The sequence below is a fragment of the Rhamphochromis longiceps genome, linkage group LG11 (genome assembly GCF_057381845.1).
Source record: "Rhamphochromis longiceps isolate RC_006_pf linkage group LG11, R_longiceps_female_GT1.1, whole genome shotgun sequence".
NCBI classification, from domain to species: Eukaryota; Metazoa; Chordata; class Actinopteri; order Cichliformes; family Cichlidae; genus Rhamphochromis; species Rhamphochromis longiceps.
In genome coordinates this window covers 20,871,926-20,898,228 of record NC_140567.1, presented here as the reverse complement: position 1 = coordinate 20,898,228, position 26,303 = coordinate 20,871,926, and the positions used below count along the sequence as shown (strand labels likewise).

General features: G+C 40.9%; 1 protein-coding gene across 2 annotated transcripts; it reads left to right on the top strand.

The window, feature by feature from the left end:
• plekhg4b (pleckstrin homology domain containing, family G (with RhoGef domain) member 4B) lies at nucleotides 1-26,283 on the top strand. 2 transcript variants are annotated; one of them, XM_085422783.1, is made up of 24 exons: nucleotides 1-391; nucleotides 5,277-5,474; nucleotides 6,388-7,621; nucleotides 12,065-12,268; nucleotides 12,960-13,083; nucleotides 13,505-13,598; nucleotides 14,127-14,213; nucleotides 14,440-14,556; nucleotides 14,978-15,076; nucleotides 15,280-15,422; nucleotides 15,535-15,673; nucleotides 15,767-15,889; nucleotides 15,981-16,142; nucleotides 16,276-17,144; nucleotides 17,715-17,964; nucleotides 18,240-18,329; nucleotides 18,699-18,923; nucleotides 19,097-19,267; nucleotides 19,359-19,536; nucleotides 19,657-19,773; nucleotides 19,961-20,239; nucleotides 20,662-20,888; nucleotides 23,945-24,014; nucleotides 26,043-26,283. In XM_085422783.1, exons 1-23 carry the CDS (start codon nucleotides 323-325, stop codon nucleotides 23,987-23,989), a joined length of 5,244 nt encoding a protein of 1,747 aa, XP_085278909.1. In that variant the 5' UTR covers nucleotides 1-322; the 3' UTR covers nucleotides 23,990-24,014; nucleotides 26,043-26,283. The 2 variants fall into 2 exon arrangements, with proteins under 2 accessions (XP_085278909.1, XP_085278910.1); XM_085422784.1 differs by lacking the exon at nucleotides 23,945-24,014 and having other exon boundaries at nucleotides 2-391.
• The last annotated feature ends 20 nt before the right edge of the window (nucleotides 26,284-26,303 follow it).

Sequence of the window (26,303 nt, the reverse complement as noted above, 5' to 3'; positions counted from 1 at the left end):
AGGAGTGTGCATTTGTCCAGCTGGATGGAGCTTCATTAGAAAAGCAAGCAGCAGGGCGGGGGAGGTTATGTTGGAGGAAGGGAGGGTGAGTGACGGGGAAGCCCGCGCACTGCCTCTCTCACGCTCTGAAGTTTAGTCTACTCCAGCTACAGACACCACAGCATAGAGAAAAGGAGAGAGACAGGGGAGAGAAATGGTGCCGGACCCACTGATACCACAGCAATGACTTATTACACTCACAGTGTGGATTACAAAAGTCTTTCACCTGGAGTTTGGAGACACGTGATTTATTGAATTTTGGAATTGTTTCTCTGGTGGCTAAATGCTTCCTTTGGGCAAAATGCACTCCAGAGCAAAATCACGGAGCTGTGACAACTACCTGTGTATAAAGGTACGAGCTTGAAATGTGTTTAATTACAGGATTTCGGTGACTCTCTGGAAGTTTTTGCACATGCTTGAACTTTGTTTTGCCTTTTTTTTTCAGCCACTTTATTGCGTGTGTGTTTCTGTATTATGGCGGTAGATGTTTTTGATGTCACTGTTCAGAGATGGCTGATATTTTGACTTGTCGCTGTGTAGTCAAAACACAGCAGGAAGCTTTTCATGCATGCATTGTGTTAGAAGAAAAGGGAGGATGACACGAACGATGATCGGGATTATGTTATTGCTCGATATGCACATATATCCAGCGGCTCATTTCTCCTTTAAGGGAATATAACATGGACTTGTTTGTTTGTAGCGCTCTGTTCACTTTAAAGGGTGATGAATTCCTTTTGCACGGCCTGTCTGTATCATTACTTTTGTTGTGCAGTTGTAAAAGATGAGCGTTTTAGATTTATTTCTTCACTAGTTATAGATCGTGTGCGTGTTGATGATGATTAGAAATTAGAAACGTGGACTTTTATCTGTAGGGGGAAAAGGAGAAAGCAAGATATGATAAACAGACTATTATTTCTGGGAGTCACTGAGATACACAAGTTTGTATCCTCTCTGATATCTTTATCAACCTCCCACTTATAATGGAATGCACCCACTCTATATTTACCCTGCAGAGGTATCAACAGACTTTGTCAGGCTCCTTTGTCTCTGTTGTCACTACTTATCACTGCCCTGATTGGCTGAAGGACCTCCATTCACTATTTTGTCTTCATTAATGAGTTTTATTGAATTGAACATAATATTTAAATGTGTGAGATTCAGTGTTTCATACACACTGGCAGAACAACAAGCCTGCGGTGCTGTTTACATCCTGAAGCAAAGTCATTAGTTGCTTTCCGGTGGTATAAAGTGAGTCTTTTCCATAAACACTGTGGGAATATGTGAAAATTACTCTTTAATCCATCAGTAGTGGTAGTTTTTGTCGGTCTTATTAAAAATTTTTTAAAAATAAATCAAAATAATACGACTTACTGACCCAGATTAAAAAATACGTTGAATGTAATCTGACAGAAACACCCCTACTTTCTTTACTGTAAAAGTAGTACTTTTGGCTGTGGGTATGTGGGTGGTCCAGTTTATCGCCTCACCTCTCACACCTATCTGTGTTCATCACACAATCCTTTTTTGTCTCGCCGGGTTATCTGCTAAGATAACAACGCTACAATTTGCAGCAACAGCTAATCTTCTTACGGACCACAGCATTAGTATGATTATGCTTTTATTTCTCGAAGCGTGTGCTGTGTCTTGTACACAGAGAGTGTGGCGTTTGTGTGTACAGTTTGATGTGTAATTACATGTCTTAAGCTCCTCGTTAAGGGCCGTATTTCAAACTAACAGCGATCTCAAGTAACCTCATTGACTTTGTTATGGCTCCTTGACATAATCAGAAAATGTGGCTTTTAAATGTATTCAGAGTACAGCGTGCACCTTTTGCCTGACCACACATCCCAGCATCTCTCCTCTTACTGTCGTTCTCTCATGAGATAGGATTTCTATTGGTACAGATCAAAAGCTGAAACTTACTGCGGGCTTAATGGGGAGGTCTCACTAGACTCTTTTGTTGGCATCCTGGCACCTGGCAGCGGGGCAGGTCTGAGCAACCTGTGGCCTTTGTCGTCCCGCTGCCTTTGAGGCTGTTAGCAGGTTGGTTAGCGAGCAGCCTCTGTGGGGGTTCCAGGGCTCTCCTGTTACACTCCCCTGGTGGCTTCATGCTCCACTGGAGTCCTGGCAGGCAGCGTCTTTTGTGTCCCTGACCCACTAAATGTGTCAGTGACCACCTCGTGTTTGCTTCTGTGTCTCTCACTTTTTCTTTTGGTTTTGATACACTTCTTTCCTTATTTGCCCGACTTTTCAGTCTTGACACATGATTTCATTAAGCGTTGCAATAGAGGAATCACCAACTAATCAAGCATTTCACCACCATCCGTATATCTTTAACTTTATAAAAAAGGAGGGGGGTTAACAAAACAGAAAAGGTCAAACATAACCAGGATCAATCCTCTGGGTTTGCTTTTTTCATCAAGAGACAAAACCCTTTAATGTTTAACCATCCCATTTGCTCTGATCACCTTTTTGACAGCTTGTTTACTGATGGCACAGACAAAAGTGTCCCACCTTGAGCTTTAAAGCCATTAATTACCACCTCAGTCTGCCATCAAACAAGCAGCCCATTAGAAAGATCAGGCATCAGAGAGGTTGGGACTTCCCAATTTGCTCTTGTCCTGCCTGAAGCTCTGAAGCTAGACATACACAGCTATATACACTGCATTCCTGTGTGGCTCAGAGCGGATGGGAGGCTCAGCGCTGGTGGTTAAACTTGGTCACTCTGCTGAGACGTGCAAATATATCTCGTGCTAGACAGGTGACACTTAATGAAAAGCTTCCATTTTTTTCATGCCAGTGGGAAGTTCTGTCTCTCTTACCATAGGTAGGATTTTATTTACATGTGTCACTACTCTGAGTGTAAACAATGGATTACCCATCTGTTGTTATTTTTAGTGCGGGTTTTTTGTATCCATACTGTAGCACTGGATTACATAGACAGCCACTCCTGCGCAACACGATGTCTAGCCTTTGAATTGTAATGTTGGCTAATTGTTCTTCAAAACACTGCGTCTGTCACTACCCTTGTTTTTCTGCCTTAGGAACCTGAATTGAAACTTGCTGGTGTGTCCGAACTATGCGGCTGAGGCTTTCCTCCCATTGTTAGCTCTCCTCCAATAAAACTCCATGTTACTCCTCTCCTCCTGAGCGCAACAGTGACTAATGCCCAGAAAAGTTTTTGTCTCGCTAAAGCAAGCTGACTGCTAATGGAAGTGGGTGTTTTGTTTCAGGCCACCGACACTGTACTGCACATACCACTTAGAGAGGCGGAGTGCACAATGAGCGCCTTGTAGTAGAGTCGTGGCATGTGTACGAATGCGCTCAACTGTACTCACTCTCCTCTAATTGATGGTGCTGCACTGCTTAGATCAACAAGACAGATCCTACAAAGGGTGAAACATGGGCTGTCTGACCACCAAAACTCAATAGAGTAAAGGCGATCTCTTGATTTGTTGGCAGCTTCTATTTACATGCAAATGTCGCATAGAGATTCAACTGAAAGTAGCAAAATGCATCGAGGAGCTGCATATTAAAGCCCTGTGTTGGTCAACATCTTGCAAAGTGGTAACACTTTATTATACAGCCCCCTACTGAGGGTGTAATTCGCCTGTAACTAACTGGAATTTCAATGTATTTTACTTGTAATTACAGTGTAGTTATATACTTACAGCTAGGTACTTTAGAATAAAGGCGTGAAAAGGCAGGTCTTTGCAGGAAAAAAGAATTATACTATAACTAAATTGTGTCATTAGAAATTGTGTTAGTAAATTTACATTAATATATAAGTAATTTTACATCATTCATGAGTAATTTTAAGAGTAATTTCCTTTTTTTTTTAACATCTTTTTTTAATATCATCATTTAATATTTATTATGTCAATGTGCATGATGGATTTTATACGATTCAATTTCCCCACTTTATAGGGTCAATTCTTTGGTGTTCAATTTTGATTGAATTAATTCTAATTATATATTTCTGTTTATTTATTTGAGTCTTTGTTCCATCATATAAATGCATTTTTGTTTTAATTTACTCATTTTGAAAGTTATATTTGAACAGTGATTGTAAAAGGAGAAATACAGTAAAGTAAACTTAAGTAAATAAATTTACTTTACTGTATATACACAGGTCTATAATTTGTTTCTTTTAAGTTTAAAAGGGAGAACGATACTTATAATATTTATATTGTTAAAAAAACATAAATTTTATATATAAATGTGTACCTACCTTTAAATATTTGTTGGTAAACATTTCAAATAAGTTCATACAGGACTATTATACCCTTAGTCGTGGGCTGTATTATAAAGTGTCACCCAAAGTTGTTATATGTGAGACATTTCCTGACATTGCTATTTATCTGTGCGCTTATCATGAGAGACAGATGTCTCTATTCCACGGCTATGTTCCATTCAGGAAGGACACATAGTGGAGTGATGTTTGGCCTTGGCACCGACAGAACAGAGGAAGGTCATAGCTTGAACCATGACTCCGGCTACTACTACAGGTCATCCTCATTCAGATCTGTTGTAATCCCAAATATCCTGTCCTCATCATCAGACAAACTGTGTTGGACATGCAGTTTGGGGGACCAATGGCGGTGGCCCGGGTCATGTAGGGGTCAAATCATACTATGTGGCAACACGGATGCTGTTGGAAGGTCATGTTCCACCGTCCTGATCGCAACTGGAGTCCAGTTTGGACTTTCCAGTTTGCCTGTTTGTGTTAGCTGAAGGTGACGTCATAGTAACCAGGTGTTTCCCCTCTGCCGGGATGCCTGATATTCCCTGTCATGTTCAAACTTCCTGACAGTCTGGCTAAATGGGAGCCTGCATGCATATGTTTATCTAGTTATATATTTGTATACTGTGCACAGATAGCTTTTATTTGATTTTCGTTGCATGCATTTCAAGGAATTCGTTACAAGCTGTCTGGACTAGGAGTTGCTAACCTGTGACTCCAAGAAACATCTTACTATGAAATGTTTGTCTCTTCTCCTTTTCTTGTAAAATCCAGGAAACTTCAAAAATCTGAAAACTCCTTTACACAGCACTGAGGCACAAAATTGTCAGACTGTTGCTTTTATTCAATTCTTGCTTTTACAACTGGAAAAGGAAAAATTGGCAATTCATTAAAAAAATAAATCTCAAAATCTCCATGTCAAAAAGACTGGAAGCCACTTATTTAGACTCACATCTGCTTATATGTTAATGTACCCATCTCTTGTTTTTCTCAGGACGCTGAGTCTTTGGACAACTGTATCCAGAGCACTTTGTCTGCCCTGTACCATCCCTTCAGTGCCACTGCTGTCACCGTCCTCTGGCAGCTGTTCAGCGTGGTGGAGAGGCAATATCGTGGAGACGGACTCCGCTGCCTCATCGACTTCTTGCTTCCTGCCAAGAGGATCCTACAGATCATACAGAAAGAAACCTGTGTGAGTGCTTGATAGTAATGATATCTGAGGTTAAATTGAGGAAACCAAGAATGTCTGTGTTTGGAAGAGAAGATGGATAGAAATATAGAGAGAGGACATGGGGATTTAAGAAAAGAAACCCAAACTATCTCACTGTCTGGAAAGAGATAAACAACTAGAAGTTAAACTGTGAACAGTTCTGCTGAGTGTGAATATTTTTCCTGAGTGGGAAAAGTGAGACTGAAACAGAGTTGATTATTGTTCCGGAAACAGGCAACAAGCTGAAAAGCAGCCATCATTCTCTGAATAGCGAAACACAGGGAAACTGTGGAGTGCTTGAGAGGGAGCCATGGACTCTAGGGTCCAGCATGAAATTCAATATTCTCTCTCAAAAGCTTTGATTGCTGTGGGTTAGGGCCCTACCACCAAAGCACTGAAACTTTATTCCTCTGCATTCATCTCTCTGGTGATTACACTGTGACGATAGCCACAGAGCAATAGTTTCATCTAAGCCTAGCCCCTGAGAACAGCTTGCTGTGCATGAGAGTCTTTGTAATGTAGGCAATATGAGAGGCTTCGGAGGAAGATCACATCCTCAGCCTTTGCCATGACATTCATAAGAGATGAAAAAAGCCAACCCTTGAGCACCGTGTTTTTGCTCTTAGGGTTTCATGCTGTCACAACACGGATTTGTGTTGTGGTTGCTGTGAAAACGGGCCTGATCAGACAGGTTTTCGTCTTTAGCTGACAGTGATTCACTCAGTGCACCCCATGAAAACACCTTGCCTCTCCATTACAGCTAAACATGTGTTTAAATACTGCTTTGCAGATGTCAGTTGAAATGATCCAAGTCGTACCACAGCTGAGGCATGACTCACATATATGATAACAATGTTTTACGGGAGTACTGACTGACTTCTCTTTCTCTTCACAGGTAAAGTTCAGAGGCTTGCTCTTTTATCATGAGGGATGGCCTCTTTGCATCCATGAGAAAGTTGTCCTGCAGCTTGCACCTCTGCATAAAGTCAGATTAAAGCAAGGAGATTTCTACCTACAAATTGTTCCTTTAGGACGCAAGGCTGCCAAGCTAGTGATAAAATGTTTGTCGATCAGTGGGCAGGCCATTGCAGAAATCCCTATTTCAGAGAGCATGTACGGCAGCATCTTCACAGCTGAGTTCTTACAGAATGTAACACGTGACCGAAACCTGCATCCGCTACAGAACTGTCTGCTTACCACTGGTACGGCTGTGTTCAGGACACCGTGGAAGAACGTGGTCAACCCACTCTTTGTCAGCAACACAGCAGACGCTATAATGCAAGCGCACTGCAGCCGAGGTGGTTTCCGTGCCCATCTCAGCACTTGCAGCACCAGCGGATCTACGGGGACTCTGGACAGCCATCGCAGCTCCAGAGAGTCCCTGCACTCTCAGGGAGCTGACTCCATTTTCTCTGAGCCCAACTCCCCGAACAGAAACCGCATGGACTCTAGCAGTGAGAGCCATAGCACCAGCACAGCTGACAATGCTATACCCAAGATTAAAATAAAAAGTCTCACTGAGGAGTGTGGTACAGGAAAGGGCGGTGAGGACAGCAGTGCAAGAGAGGGAGGACTGGGGTCCAAGATGCTCTCTTTCAGCACAGACCTCAGTAACCCAGGCCCTCGGCGCCGTCTCCACAGAGACTCTGCAACTTTTGAGACCAGGAGACTTTTCAGAAAATCTTACATGGAAGCACTACAGAATCCCATGACCCTTGGGTCGAGCTCTGAATCCATCTTGGAGGAGAGCTCAGAGCATAGTGCTACCCTAAGAGAGAGAACTGTGACACCGGGTAACAGTCCCGACACACAGACCTCCTCCAGAGAACATTCATCGCGGAGGTTAGGTAGCCGGGGATGGCTCAGCAGTGATGACTCCAGACCCAGCACACCTTTACTTTACTTACAGAGAGGTTTGCGGAGTGCTGAGAGACGAGCAGAAAGGCGCTCCAAGTCACTGGAGAGGACTAACAAAGCAGGCCAGGTTAAAGGCCACCGGGAACGATCTTCTTCTGGAGGATCAGCCGGAATTTCACCCAAAAAACTAAACTATGCTTTTCGTTTCGGAAAGCTGGATGTGGAGGCCATAATTCCTGGAATTGAGAGGAGAAACAGCAAGGATGAGTCGGGTAAGTCCTGATGTTAAACCTCGGTGCACAAAAATTACACTTAAAGTCATAAATGTTGGTCATTTTTTGCACCAATACATAAAGAACATTTGCTTATAAATGTTTTTTTATGCTTTTCAAGTAAATTTCAAGTGCAGTATTTGAAATGTAGTCATTATATATAATCACGATTATGATCAGTAATGTCATGAACACAGCAAACCTAGCAATTAATTGATCCTAGCCAAATGTAAAGACACAGGAGCCAGTTGGTGGCTCATGTCCTGAAAATCCTATTATGGCAAAATTGCTGCAATTCATTTAGCGGGTACTTAAGAAATTTCTCAAGAAACAGGAATGAACGAACCAAATGGCTAAAATACCTATTTACACCTGATAAACATACATAAATATCAGGAGCATTAATTAAACTCAATTTATACTGTAAGGTGACCATACAGTATCCTTGAGAAAACCCAACAAACAAGCTACGTCCACCCCCACTATCAGCACAGGACTTTGTAACAGTAAGAAGAAAAAACTCCTTTTTAACAAAAAATAAAAAAAGTTCCAGCAGAACTAAGCTCGGGGAGGGGCAGCCATCTGCTGCAACCAGTTGGGGGATGAGAGGAAAGAGAAAAGAAAAAGAAGAACATAAGGAGACAGGACAAAACATACTAAGAAAAGCGCCTCACACAGAGTGCTTCAACAGTTTGAGTCTATAGTAGAATAACAAAGAGATGGTTCAGGGTCACCTGATCCAGCCCTAACTATAAGCTTTATCAAAAAGGAAAGTATTGATAATGTAGAGAGGGGGTGTCTGTCTCACAAATTTAAACTCGGCACTGAAGGGTCTGCCTCCAATTCTACTTTTAGAAACTCTTAAGAAGTACAAGTCTGAGAGTGAAGTAAGAGTGCAGTCTTTAAGATATGGTGCTGCCTGATCATTCAAGACCTCATATATCAGGAGAAGGATTTTAAATACAGGGAGTCGATGAAAATAGGCTAATATTGGAGAAATATGCTCTCTTTCTCATCTTTTTAGTACTCTTACTGCAATGTTCCAGATAAACTGAATGCTTTTAGGGAACTTTTAGAACTACCTGATAAGAATGAATTATAATTATCAGCCTAGAAGTAATGAATGAGACAGGATGTTTCTAATTTTGCAAATGTTGTGCAGATAAAAGAAGGCAGTCCTACATATTTGTTTTAAAATAGTAAATAAGGTGTTAATAGAGGTTATGCCATCCAGAGTAAGCTGGGCACCGTGCTTCTAAGATTTTTAGGACCAAATGTAACAAGAAAGAAAATTACATACAGGCTGGTATGTCTTTTAACTAATTGATTTGTATCATCTCGTTTCATCTGGGCTGCAAGTATATGCACTGTTTTCTAATAATGTTGCCTAAGGGAAGCATGTATAATGTAAAAAGTAGTGGTCCCAGCACAGAACTCTGTGGAACTCCATAAATACATTTCACACATGAAAAACCCGTGCGTTTACCTGTACAAAGAGGAGTCTATCTAATATGGAGTCTATGATTCCTTTAATATTAGTGTCTTCTAATCTCCGTAGGAAAACCTTGTGATCAACAGTATCAAATGCTGTTCTAACAAGACAAGAAGACAGATGTGTCTACCATCAGAGTCTATAAGAAGGTCATTTGTAACATCATTAGCATTATCTGGATTATTTTGTAAACAATCTCTATGACACAAGAAGTCCAGAGAGTGGGACTTTTTGCTTATTTATTACTACACTAAGGATGTATTGTAGTTGCATATTTTCCTTCATTACTGTGAACACTGACACTTTAAATTGTGTTAACCCCAGGCTTGTGGTGGTGCTGTAGTACATACTCACTAATAAAATCGTAAAAGTAATTTATTTGTAGTTTTTAAAAGACACAATTAAAAAGTGTTTCATAGTCAGGATAAAATCCACACCAAGTGTAGCCTAAAAATCCTGACATACATGCAAGCATAAGTTCATACATGTATGTACCTACCTGAATGGGCAAGGCCTTGCCATGCAGGCAAGTACGTGCATGGTAATTATGTGCATGCAGGTAAGTACGCTGTGATTAATAAAACTTTAAAATGAATTCTAAGTTTAAGTGGAAGCAAGTGGTGGAAGGAAAGAAACAGTGTTGATATGTCATCGCTAGCTGCTTTTTTTTGTTTGTTAACGAGGAGGATGGGCTGGGTAGAATTCCACATAAAGATATGTGAGGGAGACAGCGTGTAGTAAAAAGTTATTGACTGACAATACAGGTTTGTTTGTTTAGTTTTGTTTAGTTTTGGGGTTTGTTTGGTTTTTATCAATTTTTCTTAGTTGAAAGAAGCAGTATAAGTTTAGAGACTCAAATGCTGGTCAAAAATAGTATAGACCATTACTAGTATAACAAATGGTGATTTAATCTGTGATAAATCTCTGAGAAATGCCTCTGTACTAGAAAACTGCACAGGCATTTTCAAAAATCTGACAGAATCTGAAACATCTCAGTTTTAACAGGTTTGGTTTACCGATGGTTAAATCATCATGTCACTAATCAAATAATACACCCTGAGGTTATGAAAACCTCTTAATAGCTAGATGGTGGTTTTGCAATAACAGCCTGCAGCAGGACTGGTTATAACAGTTCATTAGATGACTACAGTTGGAGTCTGAGTGCTCATAACTCTCAGCTACTTCATTCCGATTGGTGACAGATAACCTTTCACAGCCCACTCTGTGTGTTTTTTGGCAAGTTGAGGGAACAGGTACAGTCCAACCCTGGAAAGAGCACTTTAGTCCCAATCCTGTGTTTTCTTTACTGCTGTCAGTCTGTTTTGTTTTCTGTTGGTGCGTTCTGGGTAGCTCAGGAAAACACTGATGTGAGAGTACCACCTAGGGAATCATGTTGTTTTTAGAGCTTCTTCCGTGAATTGAAATGTGAGGTTAAAAAAGGCAGTTTTGTTCATTCTCTAGTACTTAACATCGGGCAGTGCCAGACATTAGCTGTGAGTATTTTTGGGTTTTTTTTAAAAAGTGGTTTTAATTATGTTGAAAAAACAGCACTGGGCAAAAATACAGTATATAAATCAGATTTTTCAGAGATTACTTCAGAGGGATTGAATTTCAGCTTTTGGCAAGCAGGTTTTTCCAGCAACATTATAGAAAGTCATGTAAATTCTGTAAAAACTGGCATCCTATAGTGAGATGAGCCTTATCAGGAATGAGGGCTGCAGCAATCCCAGATGGGTTGCTCGTTTACACAAGTTTAACTTGGGAACAAATCAGCTGCTGGGGATGTTTTTGGAAAACAAACTTTTATAAATTGAGCCTTTGTCTTTTAACTATAAAAACCCGAAAACTCGCTGACTCATACAAGTCTGAAAAACAAAGACTCTATGATTGATTAAATTACTTGTGATATGAGCCAACAAATATCCTGATTCTTATATGTGATCACTAAGTGATAATAACCAGTGCTTGTTTAGTCTTTGATGACTTAAAAAAGTGTCAAACACAGAAGATAGAAAGCAGACTGTGTCACAGGACAATACACAGGAAGCTTTAGCCTACTTTTGTCAAAACAAAGCATTTTAGGAAACCTGCAGCAAACACAAGCGTGGTCACACAGTCGCACAGGAAATGCACTAATTCTCTGAAGACAATAGAGGCTGAGCTGGGAGGGCTTATTATCACAGAACAGAGCAGGACAATACTCAAACTGCTTATACAGACAACACATCACAGATAGATAACTGCAAATTTATTATAGACATAACACTGAGTTTGTGTAAAGTTTTAGGCTCTGTTAATAGTTGGAGTACTTTTTAAAAACCTTTTTTTAAGCTAAAATGGCATATATACTGTCCAAAAACCACAAAAATTCAATTAGTTATCATGTAGAACAAAGAAAAGCAGCAAATTGTCACATCACACATGATAAAATCAGTGTTTTCAGGGATTTTAGCTTCTGGACCACTATTTTCTGTTGATTAATTCTAATTATGTACCGTGCATGCTCATCTGTCCATTTCATCCCAGTTGTTGGCCAAGACACCATGAAGTATCCTGTAGGATGTAGAGATACTGGATTGGATATTAGAATTGAATTAAATTGAATTAGAATAGAATTAAACTGTGGTATCAATTAAAAATTCCAGGAGCACAATTCTTGTAAAAAGAGCCTTGAGCTATGTAGAAGTGAATAGGAGGAGGTGCAGGTATGAGAGTCTGCCTGTGACTCAGCCTGACTAAACACCTGGACTCTGTGATGACTCAGGTGAACTCACTAATTGAGTGCACTTAGCTGGCCACTAATAAACACACTTTCATGAGGTATCACCGCTAGGAAAGAGAGTACAGAAGTGAAAGGAAACTTCAAATTTCTATTGATTGCACTGTGTTGTTGATTGCTTGCTTAATAAACATCAGACTAGTGCTCAGATTTTTTTTATTTGTCTTTACAGGACAGCGTAACGACAGCCTGAACAGTGAAAGCAGGCGGCACAGAGCTAGTGGAGAAGAGTCGCACAGTCCCAAAGCTGCAAATGGGACAACAATCAGAGTGGCCTCGGTACAAAGCTCCTCATGTGACTATAATTTAACCTTCCCCAAACTGGTGTCAGAGGTCAATCAGGAGCTGCTCACATCAGCGGCTGTGATCCTGCCAGGTAAAGGACAGCTGATTCAGACCCATCAGCCTGTACTGAAATTATTTTATCCATCCATCCATTTTCTCATAAATCCTGAACCATGAAATAATTCCCGAAACATTCAGCTTTTTTTGAAATTGCAGTATTTATTGAACTTTCTAACTAATTAAGAAAAAAATGAATATCAATTTCCATATATGAGTTTTAACCTTGATCGTATTTGCTCATTTTTATCACATTTCTGATTTCCAACATTGCGCATCTTAAAAATGTGCACTTTATTTATGTTTTTTGGTGAAAATTATGATGTAATGTCTCAAAAATTAATAAAAAAAATGATGAAAGATATTTCACTTCTTTTCAATTCTGAAATCATTCAAAAATAAAATAACACACCTCCCCCCCAAAAAGCGAAGGTAATGGACCGAAACTTTTCTATTGATGCTAAAAAAGCAACAGCAATAGAAACTGAAACATCTACTAAATTATCTATCTAAGGGAGGCCTAGACAAAACCATTAAAAATGTGTGTTCTTATTATGTGAGTGATATTTCTCCTTGTTTTTTTATCGAACTGGCATTTCCAAAACTTTTTTGCTCTAAAAAACATTAGTTTGTCATATCACTATGAAGCTTGAGCAGTTATATTTTTGGTGTGGGAAGAAAGTAGAGCTAAGTTCTGACCCCCATCTCTGCTTTCTCTCTACCAGGGACCAGAGACCGTAGTGGGAGAGCAGTGGTGCAGGTGTGCACAAGAGCTCCATTGTGGGCAAGTGAGATCTGCACCGTCCACGATCTGACGTGCTTACTTAGCTACTACTACTCAACTCTGCGGTAAGTCATGCATGCAGTATGCCGGTTTATTTTGTCTGGGTTAAAAATGACTTCTACACCTATCATTAACTTCTAAGGTGAACTCATCCAAGCTAGTGTTTTTAACACTTTTCCAGTTTTCTTTCCATTCCAGCTTTTATTTGGAGCTATAGAACAAAGAAGTCTTTCCATTAAGTATAGTTGAACATATTTTTTCATCCCTTATTAGATCTCTTATTAGACAACACAATGTGTTTGCTTTAAGGTCAACATCCATCCCCCCAAAATTGCTTAGAAAGTCTGAAACTTAACTTTAAGTGTCACTTCATCATCACAAAAATCTGTGTTCGTGTACAAATTTGTCAGGTGTCAAAATATTGTATCACATCATGCCATCATGTGTTTGACAGATGCTACAATAACTGTAATGCTTCGGTTTTAGGAAAGAAAGGCGTGATCAAGGTATAACTGTTGTAATAGACTGCAGAAGGCAGCAGCCTGTTCCAGCTCTGTTGTCATCGCTGTCTGAGTTTCAGGTGAGCCCACACTGGAAAACATGTAATTACCCTCCAACACACCCGGAGACTTTTCAGGCCCTCTGCTGCCTCCTGCACTGTAATGTTATGTGTCTCTCTGTCAGAGATAAAATACTGCCTCATTCCTTACACATTTCCTTTTGTTCTGCCTCTCTGTCTCTGGCATAGTGCGGTTTTTCTTTTTAAGAGGCACACCTTAAACTTGTAGTGTGTGCACTTCCAAGACATTTTTCTGAAAAAGGCTGGCCTCAGGGCTTTCGCAGAGGAGCCTGTCCTTGCTTGTCTGCTTTTAACCACACGCTGGGAGCAGGCTGGCTGCAGCTGACTCGCAGGAGAGATATCATACTCTGATAATACATTTCTTCCTGATGTAAAGGTGATAATGCTGTAAACCTTGACACAAACATCCGAAGTCACTTTGAACGCACAGTACTTAGCTGTTCATAGCATAAGAACTATATGTTGTATTATAATCTATGTGCTTTAAGTGTATCTTAAATAAAACATGCTCATGTGTTTTTTTTCTAGACTTTAATACCACATGCACTTTACTCAGTTCTGTTCCTGTCGGACAAAGAGGTAGCAAGCAAACCCGAGAGAGACATCAGTGTACAGGTAAAAATAGAATAAATGTGCAGTATTCATGTTGGTGAAGGCTAGGCCTAATTTTGTTTACACACTTGCAAGAATTCATTTCCATTTGTTACAGGGATGATTTTTGAAAGTTTCTTATCTGATCTTATTACTGCAAGCCGTGATGACAGAGATTTTTTTTAAGCTGCGCAGGAGACGTGCTGTGACTGAAATCTGGATGTTTGTTTATGTTTTTCTTTTTCTCCAGACAGAAACTGTGTCATCTTTGAAGGCCCTGCTGAAGTACATTGACCAAACCCAGCTCACACGAGACCTGGAGGGCACCTTCCACTACGATCACAACCACTGGATCCAGTTCAGACAGGTGAGTGTGACTAAGGCGACTGGAGTAGAGTGTAAACATGTATGTAATACCTTTTTTCCAGTTTCATGGTTAGATGCTTGATTTCATAATGAAAAAAGACACCCAGATTTACAGGGCAATGCACCTCTAAGCCAGATAAACATAGGAGAAGTTTGCTTTGAACTCTTACTAAGACATGACTAATGTAACCAAGGATTTTGCTGTCTAAAACAAATTATAGCTGAGTACTGAAAATAATGTAAAAGGGGAAAAAAAGTAAAGCGTTCTGGCAGAAAGCCCCAAAGGCAAACTTCCACCACCAGCAAGCCAGTTGAAACATGATCAGTTTCACATTTGGTAATATCGCTGTTTTGACACTGTAGGTGTTAACAGTCTCACTTCCCTTGCTTTCATTCTTCCTCTTGTCTTCTTTTACTTACAGAAAATCGAACCTTTTGCCGCCAGCTGTAGTGCGGCCATCACCTCCCTTCAGGAGTCTATTAGCTCACTGAGCGCCAGCAGCAACCTAAAGACCTCTAAGGTCAGAGCAAAGCCCTGCAAACAGTCTGGCCTGCTGATTTATGTGTCTCCACTCACACACAATAGATGTCTGCTGGCTTTTTTTTTTTTTGTAGTAAAATGTTTACCAGTTTGTTTCATTCTTAGTTTCCAGGATATTAAAAAAAAAAAAAATCTACTGTGTAAATGTGACCATCCATTTACCCGTGTCCGTGTTTATGTCAGGAGGTGTCTGAGGTGTTAGAAAAGCAGAAGCATCTCATGAAGTGTGTACTAGATGACACCTGTCTAAACCGACTCCGTCTGGAAGGTGGAACTGTACTTGCCCGTATCAGGAAGGAAGAAGCCTGCGACAATGAAAACTACAGGTAGATCATGATAGGACGCAATGGTGCCCAATGGTCATAATGAGTAGTACCCATGATGATTAAAATAAACTTCCTGTAACCTGTCTGAATATTGTTTTTCATTTTTTTTCAGGGACACTGTCGACATGTTAAACGCACTCTACAATCAAGTAGATGAAGAAGTTCATAAGCTTGTGATCCTTTCAAACAAGTCACAGAAACAGTTAGACAGCTTGCTGGAGGCGCACAGGTTTGAGGAGCAAACTCAGCAGGTGACTTTTACATTAAATACCATATTCCCACCTGCTCTGCAGAGCTTTTCTTTTCTTTTTTTTAGTAATTGACAATTCCTTTCTCTTTTTCAGATCAAACTTTGGTTCAGTGTCGCGGGAGAGAAGCAGCTTGCGCCTTTGGAATCATTAACTCTGTCTGCAGCCAAAATAAAGGAGATGAGAGAGAGCTTGAGCCAATTTCTGGAGGAATCAGTGGTAAAGATACCTCAACTTTTACGTGAACTGATTATGTTATATTTAACTTTTAGAAAGGATTCAGTGCTAAATTTATCTTTTTTGCTCACAGAACCAGCAGAGACGTGGCCTGCAGCTGGTCAAAGAGTCTCCAGAGGCCCTTCCAGAGGTTCTTTTCGACTTTAAACAACATCTGGGTTCCATTTTGAGCAGAGTTGAGCAAAGGAAGGCGAAGCTAGATATCCTAGCCAACCTGTATGAGTTCTATGATTCGGTAAGTAAAATTCATGCAAAATGATACCACATTTTAATTGATGACCTTTCTTAAAAGATTGAACACTGAATGGTTTGTATTTAGCCATATTGTGTATATCTAACATATTTAAACCACCTTTTTACACCTGTAGGCAAACCAGTGGATGGACCACTGTCAGGATTACTTCCATCAACTGAGTATGGCCAGCCCAGGGGGAAGATTTTCGCCCTCTGTGGTGCAGGTCCTACAGGATTACTGCACTGAAGCATCCAAATTCTCCATGGAAAACTTCAGCACGCTTAATGACATGGTGCTTTCACTGGAGTCTCCTGAGCAGCTGCAGCAGTGGAACGCCGTGTGGCACAAATGTAAACAGACCAAGCAGCAGCTGGAAGAGACTTTGGCTCGAGCCATGGCAGCAGCTCAGGACTCCACAGCTGCCGATACGGATTCTCTGAAGCCTGCAGAAGTTCAGATCATCACTCCAGAGCAGCGTGGAGCTAATGGATGTGTGCGTTTACCTGGACCAATTAAGCCATTAAATTTTGAGGACAACAAAAATCTCTCTGTCAGGCCTTTTTCCAAGAGTCCCACAAGTTCAATCTCCTCTTCATCACACTTCACTTTCTCCCCCGACAGCGAGAGCAAACTGAGACAGAGCCCACCCATGTTTGATGACACAGACAGCGACTGCACTATCGACTCGATCGTCTCCTGCCGCTCCGAGCCCATCTACTCTGGAGCCTCCCGGGTGCGCAAGCAACCCATGAAGAAGATCATGAAGAAGACCATGAGCCATGAGCTATCCCCGAGAGACAGCACCCACTCGGATGTCAGTCACATTCACGGATATACAGGCGTCTACATTAAGGGTTTGGAGGTGACCAATAACGTGTCTGCAGAGAAGAAGCTGCAGAGACCTGATGTGATGAGCCCCACGCTAGGCCGCAGCCGCAGCATGTCTACGCCCTGCAGGATCCATACCAGGCGCAGCGATGGAGATGGAAAGAAACAGAGCAGGTGAGGAATTAATCAGTTATATCAAGAATACGCTGGGATAGAATCTGATGAGTACGTAGTTATAAACAACACGTTTATGATATTTTTGTAAGAGATGGAAAAAAATACCACACAAACTAACATTTTCATGATAAACTACACCAGCCTCAGGCCTGTTAAGCCAGTCATGTGAAGTTTTTAAAAAGCCTTCAAATTCTCATATTAACTGCTTTAAACCTGCCTTATACTTTCTTGGAACCGACCTGTTAAAAAGTAGTGTGTAGTTTTCAGGTGATTACTAGGCTTTAATGACAGTCTTGTGGTATTACTTTAATGGTGTTACAGTCAGTTATTGTCAGATTAGTCATAGACTTGCGTACCTGCGAATATTACAGGTAAAAACAAACCAGACCAGCCAAAATATTCAACTTTTTATATTATGAAATGAAGGCGAACAAATCTAACCCTCAGATTTGGAGTTTTTTAACTGTTTTTTTTTTTGGGAAACTCTCTGTCAAACAATCAAAATTGTCCACATTATCATCCCTGTTGTTCTCAGTCTTAACCCTGATGCGTCCTTCTGTTCAACAGTAAAGTGCAGCACATCATGGACGAAATGATTTCCACAGAGAGGGAGTACGTTCGCTCACTCAGCTACATCATTGAGCACTATTTCCCCGAAATGGAGCGCCTCGATTTGCCTCAGGACCTGCGGGGGAAACGGAGCATCATTTTTGGGAATGTGGAGAAACTGTGGGACTTCCACAGCCAGTATTTCTTAAAAGAGCTGGAGGCGTGCACCCAATCCCCGCTGTCCATCAGTAGCTGTTTTCTGCGGCATGTGAGTATCCTTACACTTAATTTGAAACAGCTTTCAGGTCTCGTTGCTTCATCGAGATGTGTTGCTGTATAGTTACTAGCTTAGTTTGTCATGTAGTGATTGTTTCATTATCCCACACTGGTCCATTATTGCTTGTGTGCTCATGTACTCAGCAACAAAATGAAAGTACCTGGTGAATTTACAGTCTCTGAATCATTCGGCACGCTTTGTGAATCATTCTGACATGTCAGCATACATTTTGCTGTAGTGTTGTAACTTGTTAATGTTGTGTGCAGGAGGATCAGTTTGGAATGTATGCTCTGTACAGCAAAAATAAGCCGCAGTCCGACGCTTTGCTCAGCAGCCACGGGAACGAATTCTTTAAGGTGCGTGTAGAATCTCTTACTTTGGTTACATTCCTCACACAGTGACTGGATACAGGCTGCAAAACAACCTTTCAACCTCTCTGATTATAGACAGGTTTACGAGAAAATGACCCTACTGCTTACTGAACTTATTCATTCATGTGTCTCAGTTTCTATTTTAGGTGTTTCTTTTTAATCCGGCATCCAGTAAATTAAGCATAATTAGGTGTTAAAACAGGACATAATTTAGGGCATATGTAGTTTGTAATCATCAATCCCTCATGATGTCTGCTTTTGTAAGGATATCACAAACCCACGAATGAAGTGATGGCAGTTCTTTTTTTTAATCCAGGCAGTATCTAAAAGTGTAATGATGATTTCTTCCTCCAGAATAAGCAGATGGAGCTCGGGGATAAGATGGACCTGGCATCCTACTTGCTGAAGCCCATTCAGAGGATGAGTAAATATGCACTGTTGCTCAAAGACCTGATAAAAGAGTGCAGCCAGTCCCAGGAGCAGGAGCTGAGTGACCTTCGCACTGCAGAAGAGATGGTCAAGTTTCAGCTCCGCCATGGGAACGATCTGTTGGCTATGGACGCCATTCGAGGATGTGATGTAAGTTATAGGCAGGCACAGATATGAAACAGAGATACTCAAACTTAGGTCATCAAAGCTATTTTTGCTGGAGTTCATTGTGTTAAATGCGATACAGTAGAATAAGGTCAGACTCCCACCAGGAATCGCATTGTTCTCGCTGATGTGTGCAAGCAGCCATGTTTCCTCTCCAGGTGAATCTGAAAGAACAGGGTCAACTCCGCTGCCAGGATGAGTTCATGGTCTGGTGTGGTCGCAGGAAATACCTCCGCCAAGTCTTCTTGTTTGAAGACCTCATCCTCTTCAGTAAGACCAGGAAGATAGAGGGAGGATATGACATTTACATCTACAAACAGTCTTTCAAAGTAAGAATTTATTGTTTGAGGAGGATTTATTTTGTCTGGACTGCTTTTAGAGTAGAGCTTTACTTTTATATTCTTATTGTTTTCTGTATAGACAGCAGAGATAGGCATGACCGAAAATGTCGGTGACAGCGGCCTACGCTTTGAGATCTGGTTCCGTCGGAGGAAGTCACAAGACACGTTTATACTCCAAGCCAGCTCTGCAGAGGTCAAGGCGGTGTGGACAACTATTATTGGGAAGATTCTGTGGAGGCAGGCGCTCAGAAACAGAGGTCTGTTTCTGTGACAGACTGTGCACTTTGACACAAACTCTTAAATACATCATACAAAACAAATAAGGTGACACACACGAACATTTAGTCATTGGAGATATTTTTGTGTTGGGATTGTAGAGCTGCGCATGCTGGAGATGGTGTCTATGGGAATTGGAAGCAAACCGTTCATGGACATCAAGCCAAGTGACGCAGCTATCAGTGACAGAGCCATTGAGTATACCATGAAGGGGGCAGGTGAGCTGACTTTGGGAACTAAATATTCTTTTTCTTTCTAATGGAATATCTGTGTTTGCTATTTGCGTCATAATCAGTACAATTAATGCATTAATCTTTCTGAAGGTGTGATAACAAATAAAGTACCACAACATTGGTTTTCATTGTTGCTTATCTAACAGCTCACTTCACTTCTCTCTAACGCCAGAGTCGAGGACGAGAGCGTCCATCGCAGTGTCCTCATTTGAACACGTGGCCTCGTTCAAGAGGCCTCACTCCACCATCTCCAACAGCAGCACCTCCTCCTCCAGCAGCCAGTCGTCCTCCTCCCTGCTGGGCTCCCTCAATCTCCACCTGTACTCCTCACCCTCTCACCCGCACACACTTTCGCACCCAGCAGGCAGCGTTCCCTCCTTTACCCAGTGGCCCTATGACTGCATAGAGGAAGATGAGCTGGAGCAGGACACCGTGAGCCAGCCCTCCATGAGTGAGTGACCAGATGTGCATTCGCCGGTTTTGTTTTGTTTGTTCACAGTTTCTCAAGTGTGAACCTTATCCAATCTAATCACGGAGCACAGAACAGAGCAAACTTTGGTAATTTGCACTTCAAACTAACCCAAAATTATTACACAAAACTGCATTGCATGATAAACAATAGAACAAATAAGTAGACATGTAAATAAAACATGCAGTTAGGTGTCGTGTTTGCTGCTACCACAAGGAGTCACCAAAGTCACAAATTCCTACACATAAAATGTGTAAATAAATGTCTTTTTGAACACTTTAATAACGTGCAAATGACAGAAAATTTTAAACTCAAGCTGTGAATGAAGGGAACAGAGTCCTGTCTTGCTGATCTTGTATTGCTTTATTTATATATCTAATTTTTCTCCACGCTTTCTGTGACAGTCATTGAGAGCTCTGAGACATCCTCTCAGTGTACATCCAGTGAAAGTGTGACAGGACTGAATACGCTCGCTGTACCCGGGCACACCAACGTCACCATGGAATCTTACAACAACAATGAGTCCTCTTCTTTCCTCTGCTCCACCACACCTCCATCCTCCATAGCAGAGCCCTCGATTTTCCAGAAAGATGAAGACCTCCAGCCCCAAGGCACCAAGTTTATCACAGCAGTGAGTGTTTGATTTCCGTCATTGTTATTGTTATATATGTAAAAGAAAACTGAGGCTGTATTGTTGCAGCCATCACATTTTTTCATACTTTACCTCTGCCTAGCTTCACTTCTTCCCTTCTCCTATGATAATTTTCATGTTACAGCTTTCTAAGAAGTTGTCATTTAACTTTGGCACATTGTTCCCTATTTGTGGTTCATATGTGCCTCTTTGATTCTGTGTAGCAGTCTGGAAAGCAGAAAAGACCAAGACAAAACACGCTCAGTTGCCACTCAGTTAAGGTTTTTGTGGAAACCTTTTTTTTAAAAGTGTTAAATTGTATGTGTGGTCATTGTGGTTAGTGTTAGCAGTTTCCACTGTTATTCAACTGCATCATTTGTTTCTGACAGTCATTTTCCATTCAGTTAATAAACGCAGGTGGGCTAAATAATACAACATCTCTTTGTACAACATATATAACAGGTCACCACAAACAAACCAAAACTAATCAACAGGACTTTTCAGTCCAAGTGACATTTCCTGAAACCCCTTTCAGACATGCACTCCCTCCCAGCAATGTGCTGATCTTTGAACATGTCGGCTTCGTTTCTGAATTCATCTGTCACGCATTTTCGCCGTTCTTAATCTGGAAGCGTGATCTTTCTCTCTTTCTAAGCCCGAGCGTGAGAGGCAGGTGCAGCTGCTGCAGCACGCAGTCTTTTCTAAGGAATCGTAAATACACAGACGATGCCCGCGAGCGCGAGACAACTAAACGATCCAAAGTGTGATGACAGTTCGACAGACTCATTTGGACATTAGTGGCAAAAATTGCATAAATAAGGCTGTAATTTGATGAAGCGAGCAACGTTTGTAAAGCATTTTGAACATTTTCTGCAAAGAAACTGCATGACTGTCTGGATTGGCTGCAGCTATATGTGCCTGTTATTGTAGTTTATAGTTTTTAAGATAAAACAGCTGAGGCAGAAATGAGCAGTTATTTACATCTACGCTCATGTTATTCTAAAATGTCTCTCTGAAATCTTTTTTTTTGCAAACAGCAACAACATTAGGATTGGAAAGAACAGCTGTTCAAAAAACAGTTTAAAAACTGTTGAACAAGAAATATAAAACTACTTTTTAAAGAAACTTCAAGCTGGAAACATAATTTACTTATTTTACTCATTTTAATTTACATAATACTGCACTTCACATAAAGCAGGCCGTCCATCATCTGCAAACCTTTTAAGGTCTTTTCTTGAAAATATATATGTTTTCATCACGTTATCTACACCTGGATCTTTAGCTACGAAGCGCACACTCCTTATTAGACAGCTATACTAATGAAGCAGAGTGTCCTGTAAAGGGGAACTGGTTATTTAAATGTTATTTTTAAGGTGGATGTCTTGAAGCAGAAGTACAGTGGGGCAAAAAAGTATTTAGTCAGCCACCGATTGTGCAAGTTCCCCCACTTAAAATGATGACAGAGGTCAGTAATTTGCACCAGAGGTACACTTCAACTGTGAGAGACAGAATGTGAAAAAAAAATCCATGAATTCACATGGTAGGATTTGTAAAGAATTTATTCGTAAATTAGGGTGGAAAATAAGTATTTGGTCACCTCAAACAAGGAAAATCTCTGGCTCTCACAGACCTGTAACGTCTTCTGTAAGAAGCTTTTCTGTCCCCCACTCGTTACCTGTATGAATGGCACCTGTTTGAACTCATCATCTGTATAAAAGACACCCGTCCACAGCCTCAAACAGTCAGACTCCAAACTCCGCCATGGCCAAGACCAAAGAGCTTTCGAAGGACACCAGGAAAAGTATTGTAGACCTGCACCAGACTGGGAAGAGTGAATCTACAATAGGCAAGCAGCTTGGTGTGAAAAAATCAACTGTGGGAGCAATCATCAGAAAATGGAAGACATACAAGACCACTGATAATCTCCCTCGATCTGGGGCTCCATGCAAGATCTCATCCCGTGGGGTCAAAATGATCATGAGAACGGTGAGCAAAGATCCCAGAACCACACGGGGGGACCTGGTGAATGACCTGCAGAGAGCTGGGACCAAAGTAACAAAGGTCACCATCAGTAACACACTACAACGGCAGGGAATCAAATCCCGCAGTGCCAGACGTGTTCCGCTGCTGAAGCCAGTGCATGTCCAGGCCCGTCTGAAGTTTGCCAGAGAGCACATGGATGATACAGCAGAGGATTGGGAGAATGTCATGTGGTCAGATGAAACCAAAGTAGAACTTTTTGGTATAAAGTCAACTCGTCGTGTTTGGAGGAAGAAGAATACTGAGTTGCATCCCAAGAACACCATACCTATTGTGAAGCATGGGGGTGGAAACATCATGCTATGGGGCTGTTTTTCTGCCAAGGGGACAGGACGACTGATCCGTGTTAAGGACAGAATGAATGGGGCCATGTATCGTGAGATTTTGAGCCAAAACCTCCTTCCATCAGTGAGAACTTTGAAGATGAAACGAGGCTGGGTCTTCCAACATGACAATGATCCAAAACACACCGCCCGGGCAACAAAGGAGTGGCTCCGTAAGAAGCATTTGAAAGTCCTGGAGTGGCCTAGCCAGTCTCCAGACCTCAACCCCATAGAAAATCTGTGGCGGGAGTTGAAAGTCCGTGTTGCTCGGCGACAGCCCCAAAACATCACTGCTCTCAAGAAGATCTGCATGGAGGAATGGGCCAAAATACCAGCTACTGTGTGTGCAAACCTGGTAAAGACCTATAGTAAACGTTTGACCTCTGTTATTGCCAACAAAGGTTATGTTACAAAGTATTGAGTTGTATATTTGTTATTGACCAAATACTTATTTTCCACCCTGATTTACGAATAAATTCTTTACAAATCCTACCATGTGGATTCATGGATTTATTTTTTTTTCACATTCTGTCTCTCACAGTTGAAGTGTACCTCTGGTGCAAATTACTGACCTCTGTCATCATTTTAGGTGGGGGAACTTGCACAATCGGTGGCTGACTAAATACTTTTTTGCCCCACTGTAGTTGCTTCTATAGTTTCACTCACTACTTTTTGCTCTTTTGTTTTTACCAGAGCAAGACCTCTCATATAGCAGTAGGCCTGTCTACATTGGTCTGACTCAGAGCTGAGGGGTTTTAGCTCAGTAAGTAACCGATGTCACAGGGGTGGACATCTGTAATGTTCCCTTCACAACCTCATTAACAACTGTGAGGATGTAGCCGTGGCCTGAATACTAATATGTGTGAAAAAAAAAAAATTCTTTTGTGTTGTGTGCTGCGTGGGAGTTTGTCCTGATGGGTTTAGTGGGTTTAGTGGGCTGTCCTTCTGATGGGTGGTTTGGCTCTTTTTCATGTTTCTCTACCTTTTTTGGCATGAGGGTGAAGCGAGTATCATAATAAAAACACGTGTTGTTGAGATTGTGCATGCTTGAACACATGCATGTTATGTTTTAAGAGTGATTTTTTTTTTGTATAGTATCTGTGTGAGTTTTGCGTTTTTAAGAATCTTGCTGTTTTTTAGCTCAAAAAGTGGAAGAAATTTTATTTTTTTTAAAAACAAGGCATTTATAAAATAGCCAGTGCAGCTGGCAGTATTAACGTGTAGACGTAATATATTTTTATTAAAAAAAAAAGACACCATAGGCTCTTTAAATTCTAAGATAATCTTGTCCTTAGTGGCTCTAAAGGTTATTTAAATGACACGCTATCGATGTTTATGTAACACCAAACTAAGCAAAATGCAGAAGCAGCGTGTGAAGAATTAAGTATGAAGAGCGTAAGTAACAGCCAGGCGCTGTTGAGCAAGCGTGAGAACCTCGATCAAAGAAAAAGTCTGGGAATTCTGCAGGTTTGGAGCATTCAGGTGTAGGAAGGGTTTCAGGGTCATTTTCCAAACAATTTAAAGTAATTCTTTACAAACTAGAGAACCTTTTATTCTCAAATGTAACGCTCAAGACATTTGCCAAACGTTCCCAGCAAATTGCTGCGGTCGGACCGTTCGATACGCAGAGCTACATCTCAGACGCTACACATGTCACTTCACATGTTAAGTGTGTGACAGTATAATTAGAAAGAGGGTGAAACTGGAGATGTTTGGCAGTTATGAACAGCACCATGTTTGGTAAAAAGCAAACACAGCATATCACCACAAACACCTCAAAACACCTCAAAACTGTCAAGCGCGGAGGAGGAGGAGTGATGATTTGGGGCCTGTTTTTCAAACACAGAACCTGGGCACCTTGCAATCACAGAGTTGACCGTGAACTTTTCTTTATACAAAAGTATTCTAGCATCAAATGTGAGGCCACCTCTCCAACAGCTAAAGCTTGGCCCAAATTACAGAGTACAGCAGAATCATGGTTCTGCCGTCCAGTCAACGTCCAGTTCTTGAAGTTAAGAGCGCAGCAGATAAGCAAATACAAACCTCAGTAACGTGAAGCACTGTAGTAATAAAGACCAAAGTTTCTTCACAGTTGTGTGAGAAAATGATAAGGTCACACAGAAAACCATAACTTCCAGTTACTGTTGCTAAAAGTGGTTATACAGCCTCCTGAATTGTGCACCGTACTTCGTTTTTTACACGCTGCTTCTGCATTTTGACTGCATAGATAATAACACAGTTTATTTATTTATATCTTTTAAAAGCTGGTAAGAACTGGGTGTCCTGATAGGTAAAAGCTTTTTATGATCCCTCTACCTTTAAGCATATTAAAGGTATGCGTTGTGACAAATAAATAAATCACTCATGTACTTTCTGTCCAACTTTAATACATTTAATAAACATTACAGGTTAAAAAAAAAAAATTGAATGTTTTTGCTTTAAGTGCCACACAAATAAAACATTTAGTAAAGAAAAAGCTGGCATCTTTATTTCAACTGCTGAAGGTTGTGTTGTTTTGGTCGTTTTTTTAGACAGTGCACAGTTTTGCTCACCTTCCTGATGTTGTGTGAAACCCTGATGCCTTAAAATCACTAAGCATTTTACAGTTGACAGGTGTTCATCTAGCATGCGATGTGGTTTTGCTTTATTAAAAGGTGTATTGGGAGTGTTTTCTTAACTGACATGCTTAATGCTGCATGTTTACTCAACTTAAACCTTTCTGATTGCATCATATTAAAAAAAGTATTTTTTACACGTCTTTTAACATTTTTCGTTTTGCATTTCTTTGCAGCTTTGAGGTCTGCAGGAGGCAGCAGCTTGTACTTCACGGCGAGGAGACGGGAAAAATAAGCGGATTAAAGCTTCACAGCACTACAACTTTAATGACTAAAATGCAACTTATTACATGACATTTCGTTACAATACTGTAAATGTATAACTGACACATAATATACGCTGTCGTGATGGTACGTCAGAGGTCTGTACATTTTTTTTGTAAGCTAGCCATGTGTTTATACTGTAGATGTATTTTACAAAACAAAACATAGCTGAC

What these genes read in the sequence shown, in the direction of transcription:
- plekhg4b (XM_085422783.1), top strand. Translation starts at nt 323, where the DNA reads ATGCTTCCTTTGGGCAAAATGCACTCCAGAGCAAAATCACGGAGCTGT. An exon ending in GATGGAAAGAAACAGAGCAG is followed by an intron (nt 17,145 to 17,714) that starts GTGAGGAATTAA and finishes TCTGTTCAACAG; the next exon opens with TAAAGTGCAGCACATCATGG. An exon ending in GCAGGCGCTCAGAAACAGAG is followed by an intron (nt 19,537 to 19,656) that starts GTCTGTTTCTGT and finishes TTGGGATTGTAG; the next exon opens with AGCTGCGCATGCTGGAGATG.